The sequence below is a fragment of the Esox lucius genome, chromosome 10, assembly GCF_011004845.1.
Source record: "Esox lucius isolate fEsoLuc1 chromosome 10, fEsoLuc1.pri, whole genome shotgun sequence".
NCBI classification, from domain to species: Eukaryota; Metazoa; Chordata; class Actinopteri; order Esociformes; family Esocidae; genus Esox; species Esox lucius.
The window spans coordinates 14,909,367-14,926,145 of NC_047578.1; the positions used below are offsets into that span (position 1 = coordinate 14,909,367).

The 16,779-nt window shown below is 39.9% G+C and overlaps 1 protein-coding gene across 1 annotated transcript in view; it reads right to left on the reverse strand.

Annotated features, from left to right (window-relative positions):
• Window positions 1–9,899: 9,899 nt before the first annotated feature.
• zdhhc18b (zinc finger DHHC-type palmitoyltransferase 18b) overlaps window positions 9,900–16,779 on the reverse strand; it is an 83,429-nt gene continuing 76,549 nt past the window's right edge. The window contains exon 9 of the mRNA XM_034294741.1: window positions 9,900–11,428. Within this exon, the coding sequence (XP_034150632.1) occupies window positions 11,372–11,428 (57 nt within the window). The 3' untranslated portion in view covers window positions 9,900–11,371. The remainder of the gene's footprint in view (window positions 11,429–16,779) is intronic.

Genomic DNA, 16,779 nt, shown 5'->3' on the forward strand with positions numbered 1-16,779 from the left:
ATTCCATTTAATATGTCTCTATGCGCTCCACCCACTCTGACAGGGGTCCTGACCAAACTCCCATTTGTCTGTCTGACAAAATTTAACCTGTATGTCAAAGAAAAAAGAACACAAGAGATGAGTGAAAAAAGTTCAGCTTCTTCTGTATATATATATATATTTATTTATATATACAGTATATATATATATTTCTGTAGAGGCTTGCCCTGAAGGTCCCCAGCATAATATGAGGCTAAACTCCTTCACTATCATTCTGTGAGTCAGAAGGTAAATTTAACCCCAGACCCACGGGCACTAATGTTCTACTCCGTGAGCTGGCAATAAAAATGTCTGCTTATCGACCTCTGCTTTGGTAGCATATAACTGAAATGCATGGCCGATTTCCCTGCCCATATCGCTAATCTTTTTTCATTACAGGCAATTGCTTTTTGATGAGGAGAAGCAATTCTATCATTTATTTGGAGGAGACTTCCCATGTGAAATATCTGATGAAAGGTAGAAAAGAGAGGAAGGAAGCAATAAACAAATAATTTAATGCAATAGTGGAACGAAAGACCAAGGTTACAGTATATTGACATCCAGAAGTATTGGATGGAAGTGTAGATGAGTCTATGTAACTCTGCAATGATGCAATTTCTTGAGAAAGTGGCCAACTAAACGACACATTTTGTTTATGTATGGTAAATTATATAAATTATATAGTTTAGTAGAATTTTTTTTTTACTTCGGTTTGACATTTGAAACATCCCCATGCAAATAAATATATGTTCCATTGACCCTGACTGTAAGTACAAAGAGTAATTGGTATCTTTTAAAATGGCAACAAGAATTGTCATGAAGAAATGTGTAAGAAAATTGCCAGTTTAAGATAGAAAACGTAATGTATGACTCAAACTGCTCTCTGCAACAGTATTTGGGACAGAAAGAAATCCAGTAAAGTGCTTGCTGAGCATCGAAATGTTATTTGGAACTATATTATTAACAATATAATTATATAGAAAATGCCCATCTTTGACTGATTGGCAAAACCGTTACATTTCAACAGTAATAGCTACCCCAAAAATGGTGACTAAGACCTAACAAAGAGCAGAAGTCTGCAGATTGAACACAGATTGCACACATCAGAGACACAACATCAGTATAATTCATGATGTGTGGGTTCACTTGGACAGGGAAAGAACAAAAAGCATCCAAAGTAAAAACAGTAGTTGTGGTAAATCCTGAAACAAACTTATAATATAACACAGTACTACTTAAAAAAAGAAAAACAAGGAGATCATGTTTTGGACTGCACAAGGCATTGAAACTTTCATGAAATCACATACAGTATCTGGTGTCAGTCTGGTACTGTGATTTTTCAAAACAAACTAGGGACAATGAGATGAGTTCAGCAATGCTGTCACAATGAAGTGCCTTCATGTTTTCGGTCTCTGTTTAAATACTGGGTAGAATGTTAGTCAGGCTGTAGTGTAGAAGAAGGTGAGACATTACTAGACTTTTATTTGCCCAAATGCAGACAGAATATCATCACAGTCAACTGTCTAATTAGAAGATTGTTTCTTTGTGCTTTTCGACCAATAGGCTATCAGTGACATATTGGGCTCTACAAATGTCTGTTTTCTAGGTGGTTCCTCACTTTTGAAGTCCACCTTTGGACATAAAAACAGGGGATGAGTTACTGTTGTGAGTTGCACTTCAGGGTGAGTTGCACTTCATAGAATATAAGGTATGTAGGACAGATCGAGGTTTGAAATGGTAGGCTACATCAATAGTGCCATCTTGAGGTTTTGGTACTTGCTGTGCTGTAGCTTTTGATTGTGGAGAACAACAGTACAGAACAACCACCCAAATCCATCAGATTTGATTCATATGATGTACACTTCCCACGGTTGAGTCTTATCTACGTTTTCGTTCTACCCCTGCAAATGGAGATGGGCGCATGTACGGCAACTAATGCAGTAGTCAGAAATATTTCCCAGTACTTCTCTCCAGATGCTGTCCTATCAGGAGTGAAAGGGAAGCAGAGTGAGAGGTTTCACTAACCACAAATTCTCCAAAAACACCAATAGGGGTCACTGATGTCCCATTATAGAATCACTGCCTGAGAAAAAAAGCATGGGAGTGCAAGTGGATGATGGAACAGTCATACAGATGTTAGATTTATTTCCAGCTTTTTGTGGTGGTACTTTTTAGTATTTTGAGAAATGTAAGAATACTGTACAGTACATTTATATAATAGATAAATATCCTACAACTGAAATATTCACAGACCCCATATCATCATTCATGTTACACTTTCTAGCCTTTGAATATATTTAATACTCCCTATTTGACACTGGACGGGCCTTTATTTTGAAAGCATGCAAGCGATTTTCTCAGATTGTTGCCCTGTAGCTGTCTGGGCAGACTGGCAGAAAGGCTGGCTGTCCAACTGTTGTTTCCTCAGCTGGCAGACAAAACAGTTCTTTCAGGTCTTTTGAGTTGACAGCTGACATGGAATGGCATGACAGGGCTGGACCAGGGGTCAGCTATAGGCCATGGTCTATCAACATGTCCGGTCTAGACTTGTTCTGACTATTGTTGACCTCCTCTGGTTAAAGGGTAAACACTCAGATATGAATGAAAGTCTTGTGAGTCTACACAGATTGTGCCCAATTTCCCTATTTTGCTGGCTTTGGGCTGCCTCAAAATGACTGAAATATTTCTTAAGAATGGGGTGACAGCATTATATAAAGCAGAGTATGTCAGGATGACAATATGAAAGGAGGAAAGCATGAGTAAAAAAGGAATGTTGGCCTTGGTATACCGACTTAATGCGGAGAGTTTTATTTTTCTGCGGGACAATTAAACACATTTTGAATGCCAAGTATACAGCTAAATGTATTCCCAAGACATTTTAGTCCTTTCTCATTGAAATGTGTGTGCATATGGGTGTGTGTGTGCATAAAACATATAATTCCCTGACCTTAAAGTATTAGATTTTCCTGATAAATACAATTGATTGTATTGTATAAAGCTTTATCCATTATTGTATGGAGGACAAAATGTGCCATATTAATAAATAAATATAATAATAAGTAAATGCACATTTGTATTTGTATTGTGTGTGTGCATTTGTCACTTGACAGCCAACTACCAACGCAGTTCAGATGTGAGCTGTTAATCAAGTAGTGAGATACAGTGTTGCCCTCTATGTTGCTAACAAACTCTAGATTGCGCAAACAAAACTCTAGACAAGTATTTGATACACTGCCGATTTTGCAGGTTTTCCTACTTACAAAGCATGTAGAAGTCTGTAATTGTTTTCATAGCTACACTTCAACTGTGAGATTGAAGTGTACATTGTATGATTTTTAGATAATTAATTAGCATTTTATTGCATGACATAAGTATTTGATCACCTACCAACCAGAAAGAATTCCGTCTCTCACGGACCTGTTAGTTTTTCTTTAAGAAGCACTCCTGTTCTCCATTACCTGTATTAACTGCACCTGTTTGAACTTGTTATCTGTATAAAGGACACCTGTCCACACACTCAATCAAACAGACTCCAACCTCTCCACAATGGCCAAGACCAGAGAGCTGTGTAAGGACATCAGGGATAAAATTGTAGACCTGCACAAGGCTGGGATGGGCTACAGGACAATAGGCAAGCAGCTTGGTGAGAAGGCAACAACTGTTTGTGCAATTATTAGAAAATGGAAGAAGTTCAAGATGACGGTCAATCTCCCTCGGTCTGGGGCTCCATGCAAGATCTCACCTTGTGGGGCATCTTGCATGATCCCTCACCTTCATGAGGTGAGGGATCATCCCAGAACTACACGGCAGGACCTGGTCAATGACCTGAAGAGAGCTGGGACCACAGTCTCAAAGAAAACCATTAGTAACACACTACGACGTCATGGATTAAGGTCCCACTTGCTCAAGCCAGCGCATGTCCAGGCCCATCTGAAGTTTGCCAATGACCATCTGGATGATCCAGAGGAGGAATGGGAGAAGGTCATGTGGTCTGATGAGACAAAAATAGAGCTTTCTGGTCCAAACTCCACTCGCCGTGTTTGGAGGAACAAGAGGTCTTACGCTGCTATACTATTGTGCTGGAGGAGTAGGGTCAGTTCTCCTTCCCCACTAAGTTCTCCTTCTCCACTATAAATTGTTCTTGATATGAGGAATGCATTTTCAGAATTTTCCCAGTCTCCTCCCGTTTTAAACTTTAGGAGGACATGAGGTCCTGGTCCACACCTGCGGAGTACCTGGTTTGGGGGGCCCGTTGCTGTCCCTGTCCAAAACTTTCCTGGTTGTGTGGCAGAACAAAACGATACCTGATGATTTCAGCTGCCACTGTGCTGACACCTCCTCCCTCCCCCGTGTTGTCCCTGTCCTTGTCCATCTGGTCATGCTTCTGACTGACAATACGTTTAAATAGACTCTGGACACAGCCCACATGCATTTATTAATTATTCCAATTGGACTCTTAATATCTTACCCGGCACAGCCAGAAGAGGACTGGTCACCCCTCTGAGCCTGGGTCCTCTCTACGTTTCTTCCTAAATTTCAGCCTTCTTAGGGAGTTTTTCCTAGCCACTGAAATTCTACACTACTGTTGTTTGCTCCTTGGGGTTTAAGGCCGGGTGTTTCTGTAAAAGCACTGTGACAACTGCTGATGTACAAAGGGCTTTATAAATACATTTGATTCATTGAAGGATGCGTACAACCCCAAGAACACCATCCCAACCATGAAGAATGGTGGTGGAAACATCATTCTTTTGGGATTCTTTTTCGCAAAGGGGACAGGACGACTGCAACGTATTGAGGGGATGGGGCCATGTATCGTGAGATCTTGGCCAACAACCTTCCCTCAGTAACAGTATTGAAGATGGGTCGTGGCTGTGTCTTCCAGCATGACAACGACCTGAAATACACAGCCAGGGCAACTAAGGAGTGGCTCCGTAAGAAGCATCTCAATGTCCTGTAGTGGCCTAGCCAGTCTCCAGACCTGAACCCAATAGAAAATCTTTGGAGGGAGCTGAAAGTCCGTATTGCCCAGCGACAGCCCCAAAACCTGAAGGATCTGGAGAAGGTCTGTATGGAGGAGTGGGCCAAAATCCCTGCTGCAGTGTGTGCAAACCTGGTCAAGAACTACAGGAAATGTATGATCTTTGTAATTGCAAACAAAGGTTTCTGTACCAAATATTAAGTTCTGCTTTGCTGATGTATCGAATACTTAAGTCATGCAATAAAGTGCTAATCAATTACTTAAATCATACAATTTGATTTTCTGTTTTAGATTCCGTCACTCACAGTTGAAGAGTACCAATGATAAAAATGACAGACTCCTACATGCTTTGTAAGTGGGAAACACTGCCGATTTTGCAGGTTATCAAATACTTGTTTTCCCCACTGTATGCTCTCATACCACCAGGTTCAGTCAAATCACTTTCAGCATTCAAACCACCCTGTTTATTCTTTTCATAAAAAAATATTCTGTTGAGTATTGATATTTGTCTGGAAATATCATGTAAACAGTTCAAGCTTCAGACCTGTTGCCCAGGGTTTGAACATTTTGCACAAGGAGCAAATGAACTCACGTATTACGGATCATAAACAGCATTACAGTCTGCAATCTACTGCTCTTGTTCTCTGTTGCACAACATGTACGAACAACTCTAAGCTCCATGCTGCCTGACCCGCTTTTATTCAAGACAGTTTTCCCAACAAATCCTCAGAGCCGGAGCCAAATAACTCGTGGGTCGGCTGGCACCATTCAGACCTCAGCTCGAGCTCTGTTTGTGGTGCTCTTCCTGCGGAATCCTCCCTGATTCCTGCAACCTACAAATAATCTGTTCCCTGAGTGGCAGTCCTGGATTTTTCTTTTTTTTATTTGTTCTCTGTAGTCTCTGTTAGGCCCAATTATTGTTTGTCTTTTACAGGAGTTTCATTAGGCCCAAATTGCATTAGCACATGCTGTTTGATTCCCGGTAACAATAATAAGGTGATTGATGGATTTACTTTCTATTGTGCTTTTTATTACACAAGCTTAAAATGTTTTTTAAGAAAAAGGAGCATCAACCGGAAAAAAACTATGTCTGAACTCTGACACTCCAGCCGAGCAATAATTGTTTTCTTAGTACAGTATATATTTACATAATATCAGGGGGAGGGGTTTGTCAGCAGATGTTGGTTGGTGGTAGACAGCACAGTAACGATGCTATTCAAGCACTTTGAGGGGTTGTAACCAAGGAGGCATCCATCTCAGCTCCATCTTTTGGCATGAGGCTCCTTATCTGATCAACTTTCTGATGGGAGAATTTGTCACTGTATTATAAGCAACTTTGTTGACTTCTATTGCTAGATGCATTTGCTATTACTGGCATTTAGAAAATACTTTAGGTCAACCCTGGCCAACTAGAAAGATATTTTCAACCTAAACATTTCAGGTGTACCTTTGATCTGTTGGACTGTAACAAATGTTGTGTGTCTGTGTTGCGTTGATCGATCAATTCATCTAACTATTAATGCTGCACAGCATTTTCATGTCCCACGTTTTATATTGTTACCTATCCGTTCACACATATCTCTGTGTTTCCACAGTTTGCGCAGAAGATATAGTAGAATCATATGATGAAGGTTTATAGCTATCCGTAAATTGTGCCAACATTAGAAAGACACCCATGGTTTTATTTGGTTGGAATTTGGTTTGATCCACAGGCAGTGAACCTATTGATGGCAGGATGAAATGACCACAGGTTTTGATCCTCCCAGGAGCTGTTTTTATTTGAGGACAAACTGCTCTCCTGTTGGCTCTCAAGTCCAATAATACACATGCTTCACAGGGAATCAATACCCGCTGAGCATACTCCACCAATGGAAGAACACAGGACAATAGGTTAAAGTTTCAAAGGCATTAAACACACAAAGGTGCATTATTTTGCCAAGCACTGGTTACAAAAGAGACTATGATCTAGCACATTATGTACTGCACAGATTGCCCAATTTAATGCTAATGGTTATGAAATGTAATGTCTTGTAAGTTTCCATATTCACACCTGCCTCAATGCACTGCCTACCATTTTGCTATATAATAATACAACTATGTTTCCAAAAAAGTTGGGACGCTGCGTAAAATGCTAATAGACAACATATTAAATGTTGCAACTGAGGAATTTTATAGTTTTTTGGAAAAATACAACCCCTATTTGAATTTGATGCCAGCAACCCGTTTCAAAAAAGTTGGGACAGGGGCATGTTTACCACTGTGTTGCATCACCTCTTCTTTTAACAATACTGTGTAAGTGTTTGGGAACTGAGGAGACCAATTGCTGTTGTTTTGAAAGTGAAATGTATAGGATTGATATAGGATCTGCTCTACAGTTTAGGGTCTACCGTTTAGGATTCTATTAATATTTTAATGATATTACGTACCGTCGATGATGAGATCCAGTGGCGTTGCTAGGCCTGTATACATAACACATTTCCAGTCTTTTGTTGCCCCTGTTCCAGCTTTTTTGAAACGTGTTGCTGGCATCAAATTCAAAGTGGGCATATATTTTTCAATAAATGAGAAGTGAAATGACTAGGCAGTCTAAAGGTTAATGGTAATATTATTAGAATGATCTCCTATCCATACATCAACTCAAGATTCAACACAGAAGAGATAATAAATCCAAAAGACACCCCGAAGATTGTATCATACCCAACAGTTTATCCCTTCAAGATATCAGGAGTACTGCCGACCCTAACTTCAAAAGGTTTTTCAACCTGTCCATCTTATAACGCATGCTTCTCTCCTCTACATCAAACACTTGGCCTGCAATACATTTATGTGGCTATAAAATAGGATTTTGGGGCCTAGCCCAAAGCAGTTTGACATCTGGGCTCAATCTTTACCTCAGTGTGTAATGGGTATCACAGAACCTTTGTTGTCTTTGATAGGTGAGAGAAGGGGAGGCAGGGGGGAAAGGGAGAGCCAGGTTTGGGGCCTTGGGTACCATGATGGACCTTGGGGGAGCTGGAAAACATCAGGTGGTGACCTAGCCAGATTCAGAGTCAGCTACCGTAAAACCAGGATCAGAGGGCAAAGCTTAGATAATTGTAGAGTGTCTGTAACGGGATACTGTGTTTCATGTGTTGAAATACTAATGTGTTGTTGGCGTAGCTCTCCTCTGTAGCAAGCAATTTGTCAAGCCCAATGCACAGAGCTGCCGTTGGCAGAGTAGTAGCAAACTGCAAGGCTTCTTTTGAACTGTGTATACATATTTTTAAACAAGAACACACAGAAGTGACATTATTTATTTTACTTGGGGTGAATTACCACATTAAGTAACCCTAACACATGACAGACATTATTTGCAGGTATGTACCCAGAAGCTGCCACAGGGATCTGGCACTGGCCTTTTACTATCTAAAAACCTAGGACTAAGGAGCATGCATAGGCAGCCTTTTGCTTTCATGCTGCCAGCCTCTGGAACAACCTGCCAGAGAATCTGAGGGCGGTGAAATAGTGGACATTTTTAAAACAGAGCTTAAAAGAAACCTTTAGAATTTTGTGTTTTCTTATGTCGCTTTTAAAAGCTTTCATAATTCTGCCTTATTATTCTATTTTTGTGGTCTTTGATGTCTTTTTATTGTTCTTCATTATTATCGTGAAAAGAATAGTGTGCGGCAACCGCAGGGTTGAAATGTATAAACGTGAATGAACACTGAGATGTATTAGAAGAATCTCGGTTCAGCATTGATTAAAATGTAGACTGCCCAAATGGACCAGTGAAACTTTGATCAACGGCTACACATTGAACCCAGTGTAGAAGGTCCTGAGGGCAGCCTTTTTACTAAAATCTACCTTTTGAAATCAGCTGTATATTCCATTGTTGAAATAAGATTAAAGTTATGTTATCCCCATATTGCCATTTTCGGTCACAGGTTCAGTAGTGGCCAATTGAAAAGCTGTGATTGATCAACAACATATACCATGTACATTTTGAAATTAAACTGTGATAAGGAATGAAATTACAACATGATTATGTCTTTTGTATATAAGAAAGTGCATAAGTAATGTGTTCATTTAAATAAATGTATCAAAGTACCATGTTTAATGTGGCTGGGCTAGATTTGGTCTAGGCCTTACTTATAATACATTGCTGTCGGCCTAGTCTGTGTTCAGCTTTTGTATGTTAATCTGTTGATGTGGGATTGGTGAGGGCTAGCCTGTGTTGACCTCGATGTAGGCAAAAGTATTTGGGGCTATTGTAGGCTATCCCACAATGCGATTGGGTTTACTGTCAGCTAACCTGACAATGGTATGGCCTTTGGGTTATCATTATGTTGGGCTGATGTGGAATATATACAGGATACACAGCTGGTATTAAGAAGAATTCATCTCCTGAGGCAAAACAAGGTTCCTTCCTCAAGAGAAAGTCAATTTGTAATCCAGAGTGGAGCAGTGACAGGAGCTGTAGCCATTTCTTCACTGATGAAACTTCAGATTACCTCAGGGAGACACTTAAACAGATTCACTTCGCAGCCCACCCCCTCCTCATCAAAGACCCCAGCAGGTGTGTACGTGTGTCAGCCTCTTGGATCCTCAACCTCCTTTGGGCACACAGCTGGAGGGGCATCAGGGCTGGGTGAGTGTGTATAGAGCCTACATCACAGAGATGTTATGTAGCAGATAATAGCGTCTTGCATGGACTGGATCTAAAGCAGGTTTGGACCTGCAGTGTTTGTGGAATGAACTCTAGTTGGAAGTGATTGTCTGCATAGTTTCAGACACAAATGCTGCCTGTAACATGGTTCAGGCTCTGTTAAAGATTATGCGGTGATCCATATTTTTGTAAATTAACTTCTTACAAAGCTAAAAAATAAATTGAAAGTTTACAATCTGCTTCTATTTCACAACAAGCAGTACATGCAGTGGTGAGTGTTGTTGATAATTGCTTTGGTTCTCCCGCATGAGATGGTGAGATATTATGTTCCCACAGACTGTGAAGAATTCAGCTGAACTAAAAGCTGAATCTCCAGAGAGAGATGTGGGGAGTGTTTCCTCAACCACTATCTCCACAGTTTTGTTTGGGTTAAGTTCCAGGTTGTTATCGGAGTCCGACATTCATGATCACATGTTGGCTAGTGACCAGTAAATATGTGCCAGGCAAGTGGAACTCATATTGACTGATATGTATTAACCTACAAACAGTGGCAGTATTGTCCCATTAACGTCAGAACAATTATCCTTGTGTTTTCCCATTTACTAAAATGGCATATATTGACATAAGCAACAACACAGTGGCATATTTTCACTGTTTACTGCAATATATTGAAAAAAGGGTCTGGAGAAAGTAGTTTTTGTAAAGTCTTTGTGACTTAACAATAATTGGGTAGAACTATTATAAACTAATAATGTACCTGAACAAATCTGACACCATCATTTGTATAACTGAATATTCATACCATAAAATGTTTGATTCGTTCTAGCACAAAATAGTTACTTTTGATGTCTGTGAGCCATGCCTTCTGATAAACATTTGTCTAAAGAAAAACCTTACAAGCATGTCCAATAATATTGAAACATATTGGACAGTTATCCCTTAAACATAAAAGTTCAAAATTTGACAATGTTGCTGGTTGATTTGTCTTCTCATCTGGTTTTGCTCCCAGTCTGAATGGGTGGGGCTAGATTGAACCCCCCCACCACCACCACCTTTGTTGAGTAAGCAAAAGTCCAATTGTGTTGGTACACATTACACAGTACTGCACCGGGTTGATGAGCCTGACACCCCTTCAAACCTTCCTCCAAGGACAGAAATGTATCAACCCCGTGACACAGGGGATTAACTGAAACGCTCTGACCTTCGTGTCAACCCAGGACACAGGGGAACATTTTCCTAAGATATAATCAGCACAGCATCTAAAGAAATTCAACAACGCGAAAGGTTAACTCGCTAGTTATTGAGATGGTACCACATCTACCATGAATATGTTGAAATGTTTAATGATATGCTAACACTTATCCTTATCGTCCTAAATATTTGTTTTAACATTTTGAATGTGTCTGTCAAATGGGCATGGTATTGTTGTCAACACCCACCCAGAACATTCCAAGTCATACTGGCTCACAAGTCCGTTAGGGCAGTGGTGATGATTGTTGACACCCGTCTACACTCAATCTCTCTCCAACCCACGGCTCTATACTGGATTATAACTGTTTGAAATAGGATCTGCTAAAGGCCCCCCAGAGTGTTCCAGAGACCTAGATAAACAGCAGAGCTCTCAGACATTTAGCAAAAAATGCATTAACACTCTGCCCCCTCTCTCAGAACTCATCTTTCTCTGGATGGAGGGAGGGATGGAGTATCGAGAGGTCAGATGTAGAGGTGCTTCATGCCCCCAGGGCATATATTCCGTAATCATTTCTTTTGGATATCTGGATCTCTCTCTGTAAAAAAAACAAGAAACAGTAACATGTGTGAGTGTGTGTGTCTGAACCAAATGTTCTCACATAACTTTTTAGTAAACATGACAATAGATTTTTTTAGGTTTGGGGTTAAATTATGGGTTATAATGGGGTTTAATGGGTTTAGAAATGATGGAAATCCATTGTGATCCCCTCAAAAAGTGTATTGTTTAACAAGGGGTTTTGTGTGTATGTGTGAATGTGTTGGGGGTGGGGGATTATATACGTGTTTAGAGCGTCCTAGTCTCTATCGGCATTGAACCTGCTGGTATTGAACCTGCTGTGTATTAGCACCTTGACAGTATGATGTAGTGCCTTAGACCACTATACAATTTGGAGGCCCTGTTTCAGCAACCAGAGCAGCAAGAAGCAGTGCTCATTGTTGTAGCATGTGTGTGTGTCCAAATTGCTATCAAAATGAGGACCTGTTTGAGTTTTACTTTTACTATTACTATTGTTTTACATTATTAAGTTTAGGAGTATTTGGGAAAGTGAGGACTTTTGGTAGTTCCTCAAACACACAATACAACTGTTTAGACTTGAAGTTAAGTTGATGGTTAGAATTAGGCTTAAAATTTGAGTTATGTTTAGTCATTAAGGTCAAGGTTTAAGGGTTAGTTTAAGTTTAGGAATAACAGTTATGTTATTCAGGGTAGGGGTAGGTTAGGGTAAGTGTTAGGCATTTTTATGCCTGCTAAATGTCCGGTCCTCACTTTAAATGCAATTCTGTTGTGTTTATGTGTGTCTTGATCCACCAACTAAAACTTCAACCCAGGCCTTAGAACATAGGAGAGGGAGTCCAAAAACAGAATCTTCTGTAATGAGTTGCTTATGTAAGTTTTGTTTTTCCCCATCATCCATTTGTTTCTGTTAAATAAATGCCTTCAGACACATCTCCCTTGCTCTGCCTCTGTATTCTATACTAACTCACTGTTATGGTTGCTTTGCATTGTCATGCTCTACTGACTCTTTGTGGCGTCTGTGAGCTCAATTAAGGTAAAGGGCTGGAAAATGTATTCCTCCAGCGCTCAGGGATTCCATGCTAAACCTCCTGGTTGAGTGGACAGAGGAGGACACAGTGAAGGGGAGCCTTCCTGGGGCTCCTGCCATGTCCATCTGGAAGGGCTGTGAGAGTGGATGTGTGAGTGTTTACGTGTTTCTCTTTTATTCTACAGGACAATGTCGTATTTCATATTTCATAAGCTTAAAGTAAAATGGATTTGTTTATCATTACACTCTGGTCAGTTATTCCTAAGTATATGTACAAATGGCAGCATGATTTTTTTTTGTCTTATAGTATTTTTTCTATACATGTATTTCTCCTCTTCCTGTTCTCATTACAGGTGATGAGCTGCACCTGTGATAGTAGGAAGTGGGCCCAGTTAGATGGTGGCGTGGGGCTTGATGTCTCTCGATTCCAGGCCTGGGAGAACATTTCTCAGTGAGGAGACCTTTCCTTATTACCACCTGTGATTACCACCTGTGATAGACGGAAGTGGGCCCAGTTGGATTGTGGGGTGGGGCTTGAAGTCTCTGGGATTCCGGGCCTGGAGAACATTTCTCAGTGAGGAGGCCTTTCCTTATTACAAACCATACGCGGTTGATGTCTTTGTTGTTTTCAGCATGTGGGCCATGTAAAAATCTTATTAATTATTCTTTGGATGAAATAAGCAGTCTCAAGTTCTCATTCAATTAATTACAGATAACGAAAATGTCTGGGATATTTGGTAGCGGTGGTGCCAATGAAGCATGGCTTTAATCAGAAACTGAATGTCACGAACTTAGGGAGAAAAATGGGGTAAATATAAATACATTTAAAAAAAGAACAATTGATTAGGAATTATGGGTCATATTCTAACTTGCTTCACTGATGCCGATATTATTCAACCTTACTCTTGGTTCAGTTTTTTTACTGTAGTTAACCTGCATATGCCATGTTATTATTTACCTACATAAGGACTTCATTACACATTTAAAACCTACACATAACAAATTCCTGTGAATGGCAGTTTACTAATTCCATTTCATTCAGCGGAGTTTCTCAGTCAGTGACAACTTTACTCCAATCCCTATTAGAGCACTAAACATGTCTGGGCAACAGACCGCTAATCATATCTCTACTCATATCTCTCTAGATTAGATTTGGAGGAATTCTCTCTAAGACACAGCAGAATGGCAGGCAAGACAACAATAAATATGATTTTAGCGTCCGATGTCTTGGATTATAATTGCTTGGACAGGTACATGAACATATGTGTGAGTGCTTGCACAAAATGTATGTGTGTGCATGTCTGAAATCCACTTGGTAAGGGATGGAAATTTGGAAGGGCCTCAAACCCACAGGCATAAGACTGCACTTTAATGACTTGCAAAGACTGACATTAAATCCACAAGCCTGTGTTTTTTTGTTTTAACACTTTTCCAAACCTAAGCTAAACCTTTATAAACATTCTGAATGAATGTTAAAATGTAAATCATCAAGGTCCTATTGTTTTAACAGTATTGCAAAATGTGATGTGGAAAGAAACAATGAAATCCAAAAGAATGTCAATTTAGACATTTGTCCACGTTATGTCAAACTTTCAAGTGAAACGGTAAGAACGTGTTTGTAAACATCTTGTTGCACCTGAGCTCTGTTTTGTCTCCGTGAAGAGAGGCAGTGGAAAGACAGGGCCTCTGTGGACACTGCATGTAAACATGCCCTGGGCCCTGGCTGCTGTCTGGGTTTGCATCATAAGAATGCAATGTAAAACGCTGTTTTGCTGGAATACTGTTGGGAGGTTGAAAATAGGTTGTCTTCTCTTGATTCTCATTGCTGTACGTATATTACAGCCGAATGATGATGACTCAGTATGCAGGATCTGAACATCCTTCTGCGCCTGAGTTCTTCACTCCAAGAAGTCCAAAGCTATTCTTCGGAAGGGTGAAAACAAGGCCACTGTCTCACATTCCATGTGGGCTCTTAAAATATATTTGGACTGCATCGACTCTGCTAATACTTGCAGTTATATTTTATTTTTATTTTATTTATTTTTTATGACATGACGTTCTGCGCCAAAGTCTGCTGTACCGATCTAAGCTCTCAACTCCGGACCTCATGAGCATCCAGGCGGCTTTTCAGGCTCAGCAGACTGTCTGTGCAACATCCTATTTGTCAATATCAACAGGACATACAAGTTTCAATAATCTCTGCTTTCTTCTTTTCTCTGGTGAAAATAATACAGCATATCGTATAGCAATAGCTATATTTGCCACTTCGGCAAATCTGACATATAAAACATTATTCTGTAACCGAAACAGGTGCACATTCACCAGTGATTTGCTAAATAAAAGTGTTGGTCAGATACTAAACTACAAGAACACTGACTGTTTTATGTTTAGGGATCCATTCATTCAAAATGAATCAGTTTACCACAACTATCACTGGATTCAGTAATAGTGCATCAATGAAATCTTCCCCACAATTACCATTTTGTCAAAGTTTTTACTAGAAGCATATTACGGGCAGAACCTGAACTGAGCTCAAGTTCAGAGCTGCTGCTTTCAAGGAGTTGGACATGAATCTGCACCCTCATGAAAAAAAAGATTTCAGAGAAGCCTTCAAACCAACAAAGCATCGATACTGGACTAAGATTGAATCTTGTAAACTTGGCTCTGATGCTCATGGGATGTGGCAGGGATTGGGAACTGTCACTGACAATAAAGGGATACCCAGCTGTGATCTGTCTAGTGAAGCAAACATATTAGACAAGCTAAATGCCTTCTATGTACACTCCGAGGCAAGTAACACCAAAACACACATGAGAACACCTGCTGTTCTGGACAACAATCTGTTTTTATTCTCTGTCACTGAGATGAGTAAACTGGATAAGATTTGCAAAGCTGTTCGGCCAGGTTGATTGCCTCAGAGCATTCGCAGACAAGCTGACAAGGGTCTTCCCGGTCAACTTAAGACCTCCAGTGTCCTTGTACCCAAAAGTGCAAAAGCACCATCCAGGTCACAGACATGGCAATTCAGTGAAAGGATGACAGTCTCACCTTCAGCTAGGAGCTAATTGTGAACTGTAGGAATATGAGGTACCAGACACGAGGAACAAGTGAAAAACGTAATGTTTCTTAGTGCCCAAAAAAACATTGCACAGGCACCCTGACAATTTTGGGAAAAGCTGAGAAAAGCCCTACAAAATAGTCAGTGACCCCAGTGACCAAAGCCATGGACTATTCTCCACGCTACCCTGTGTTAATATTCTGTAACTTAAAATGTTGTTTTCACTTTTCTCTTATTTTTTTCTAAAAGGAGACACATTATGATTGGATATTTTCACTCTTCACTGCAGTCCTTTCCAGCAGTTTCGATTGAGGAGCTGTAAACAGACTCAGGACAAAAGACATTTGAGACTTGTTCAGTGCTACCTCCTTGTGTTGTAAGCTTTGAAAGACTTATATCTAATGATCACCTTAACAAAAAGGTCTGTAGACAATCTCCCTGTTTCACATGTCAGTACTGGAGTCCTGCCCATTCATATGTGTGTGCAATCTCTTCCTCGTGTTGCCTTACAATACCAATTCTTGCATGAATTCTTCTCACGGTCGAAGAGTGTACTTTGGTGCCCGATTACTTTGTGAGAGGCTGAGAAAGCACTTAACTGGATTTCCTTCTGTCCCTCAAGGAAATGTCCTTTAAGTATGCCTTATTAAAATCCACCACATAAAATGTGGAGGAATCTCTTTTAGATTCCCATGTATTTTACCGTTTACTCAATCTAGGCTATTGTTTCCTGGTATCAGACGTTTATGGCCTTTTTTTTTTTTTTTTGGCTGTAATTTTTTTTGTGGTCAAATTTAGAATTATCCGTTAAAATGTGGAACTGCGTTTCTTTTTCTATCGTCTTGATGCCTGAATTGTTCATGTCAGTTGTGTCCATTGGCCATTAATGATGTTGACTTGAATTATATATTATTGTATGTAAAATAAATTCATCAAGAACAAATCTAAGACATATCAACCCCTCAGTGTCCTTCCTTCTCCTAACATCTCTTCCTAGCCTAACCAGTTACCCAAGTGCCCTCATTCATTTTCACTAGTTGTGATATTAAATCAATCATTGTATTTTTTCAAATACAAATTACTGGCTCACTGTGGAAATACTTTTGGAAATACTTTTGGACTTAATGTTTATGTAGATTTAATCTGGATGACTGATGTTATTGGACTGTTAATTTATTTATCTTTGTGACTATTTGTGGATCTGTTTGACAGTGTCAACATACTGTCTAAAATAATTTCATACGAGGTCAGAGCAGAATCTGCCATTTTAGTGGAAAACCAAAAA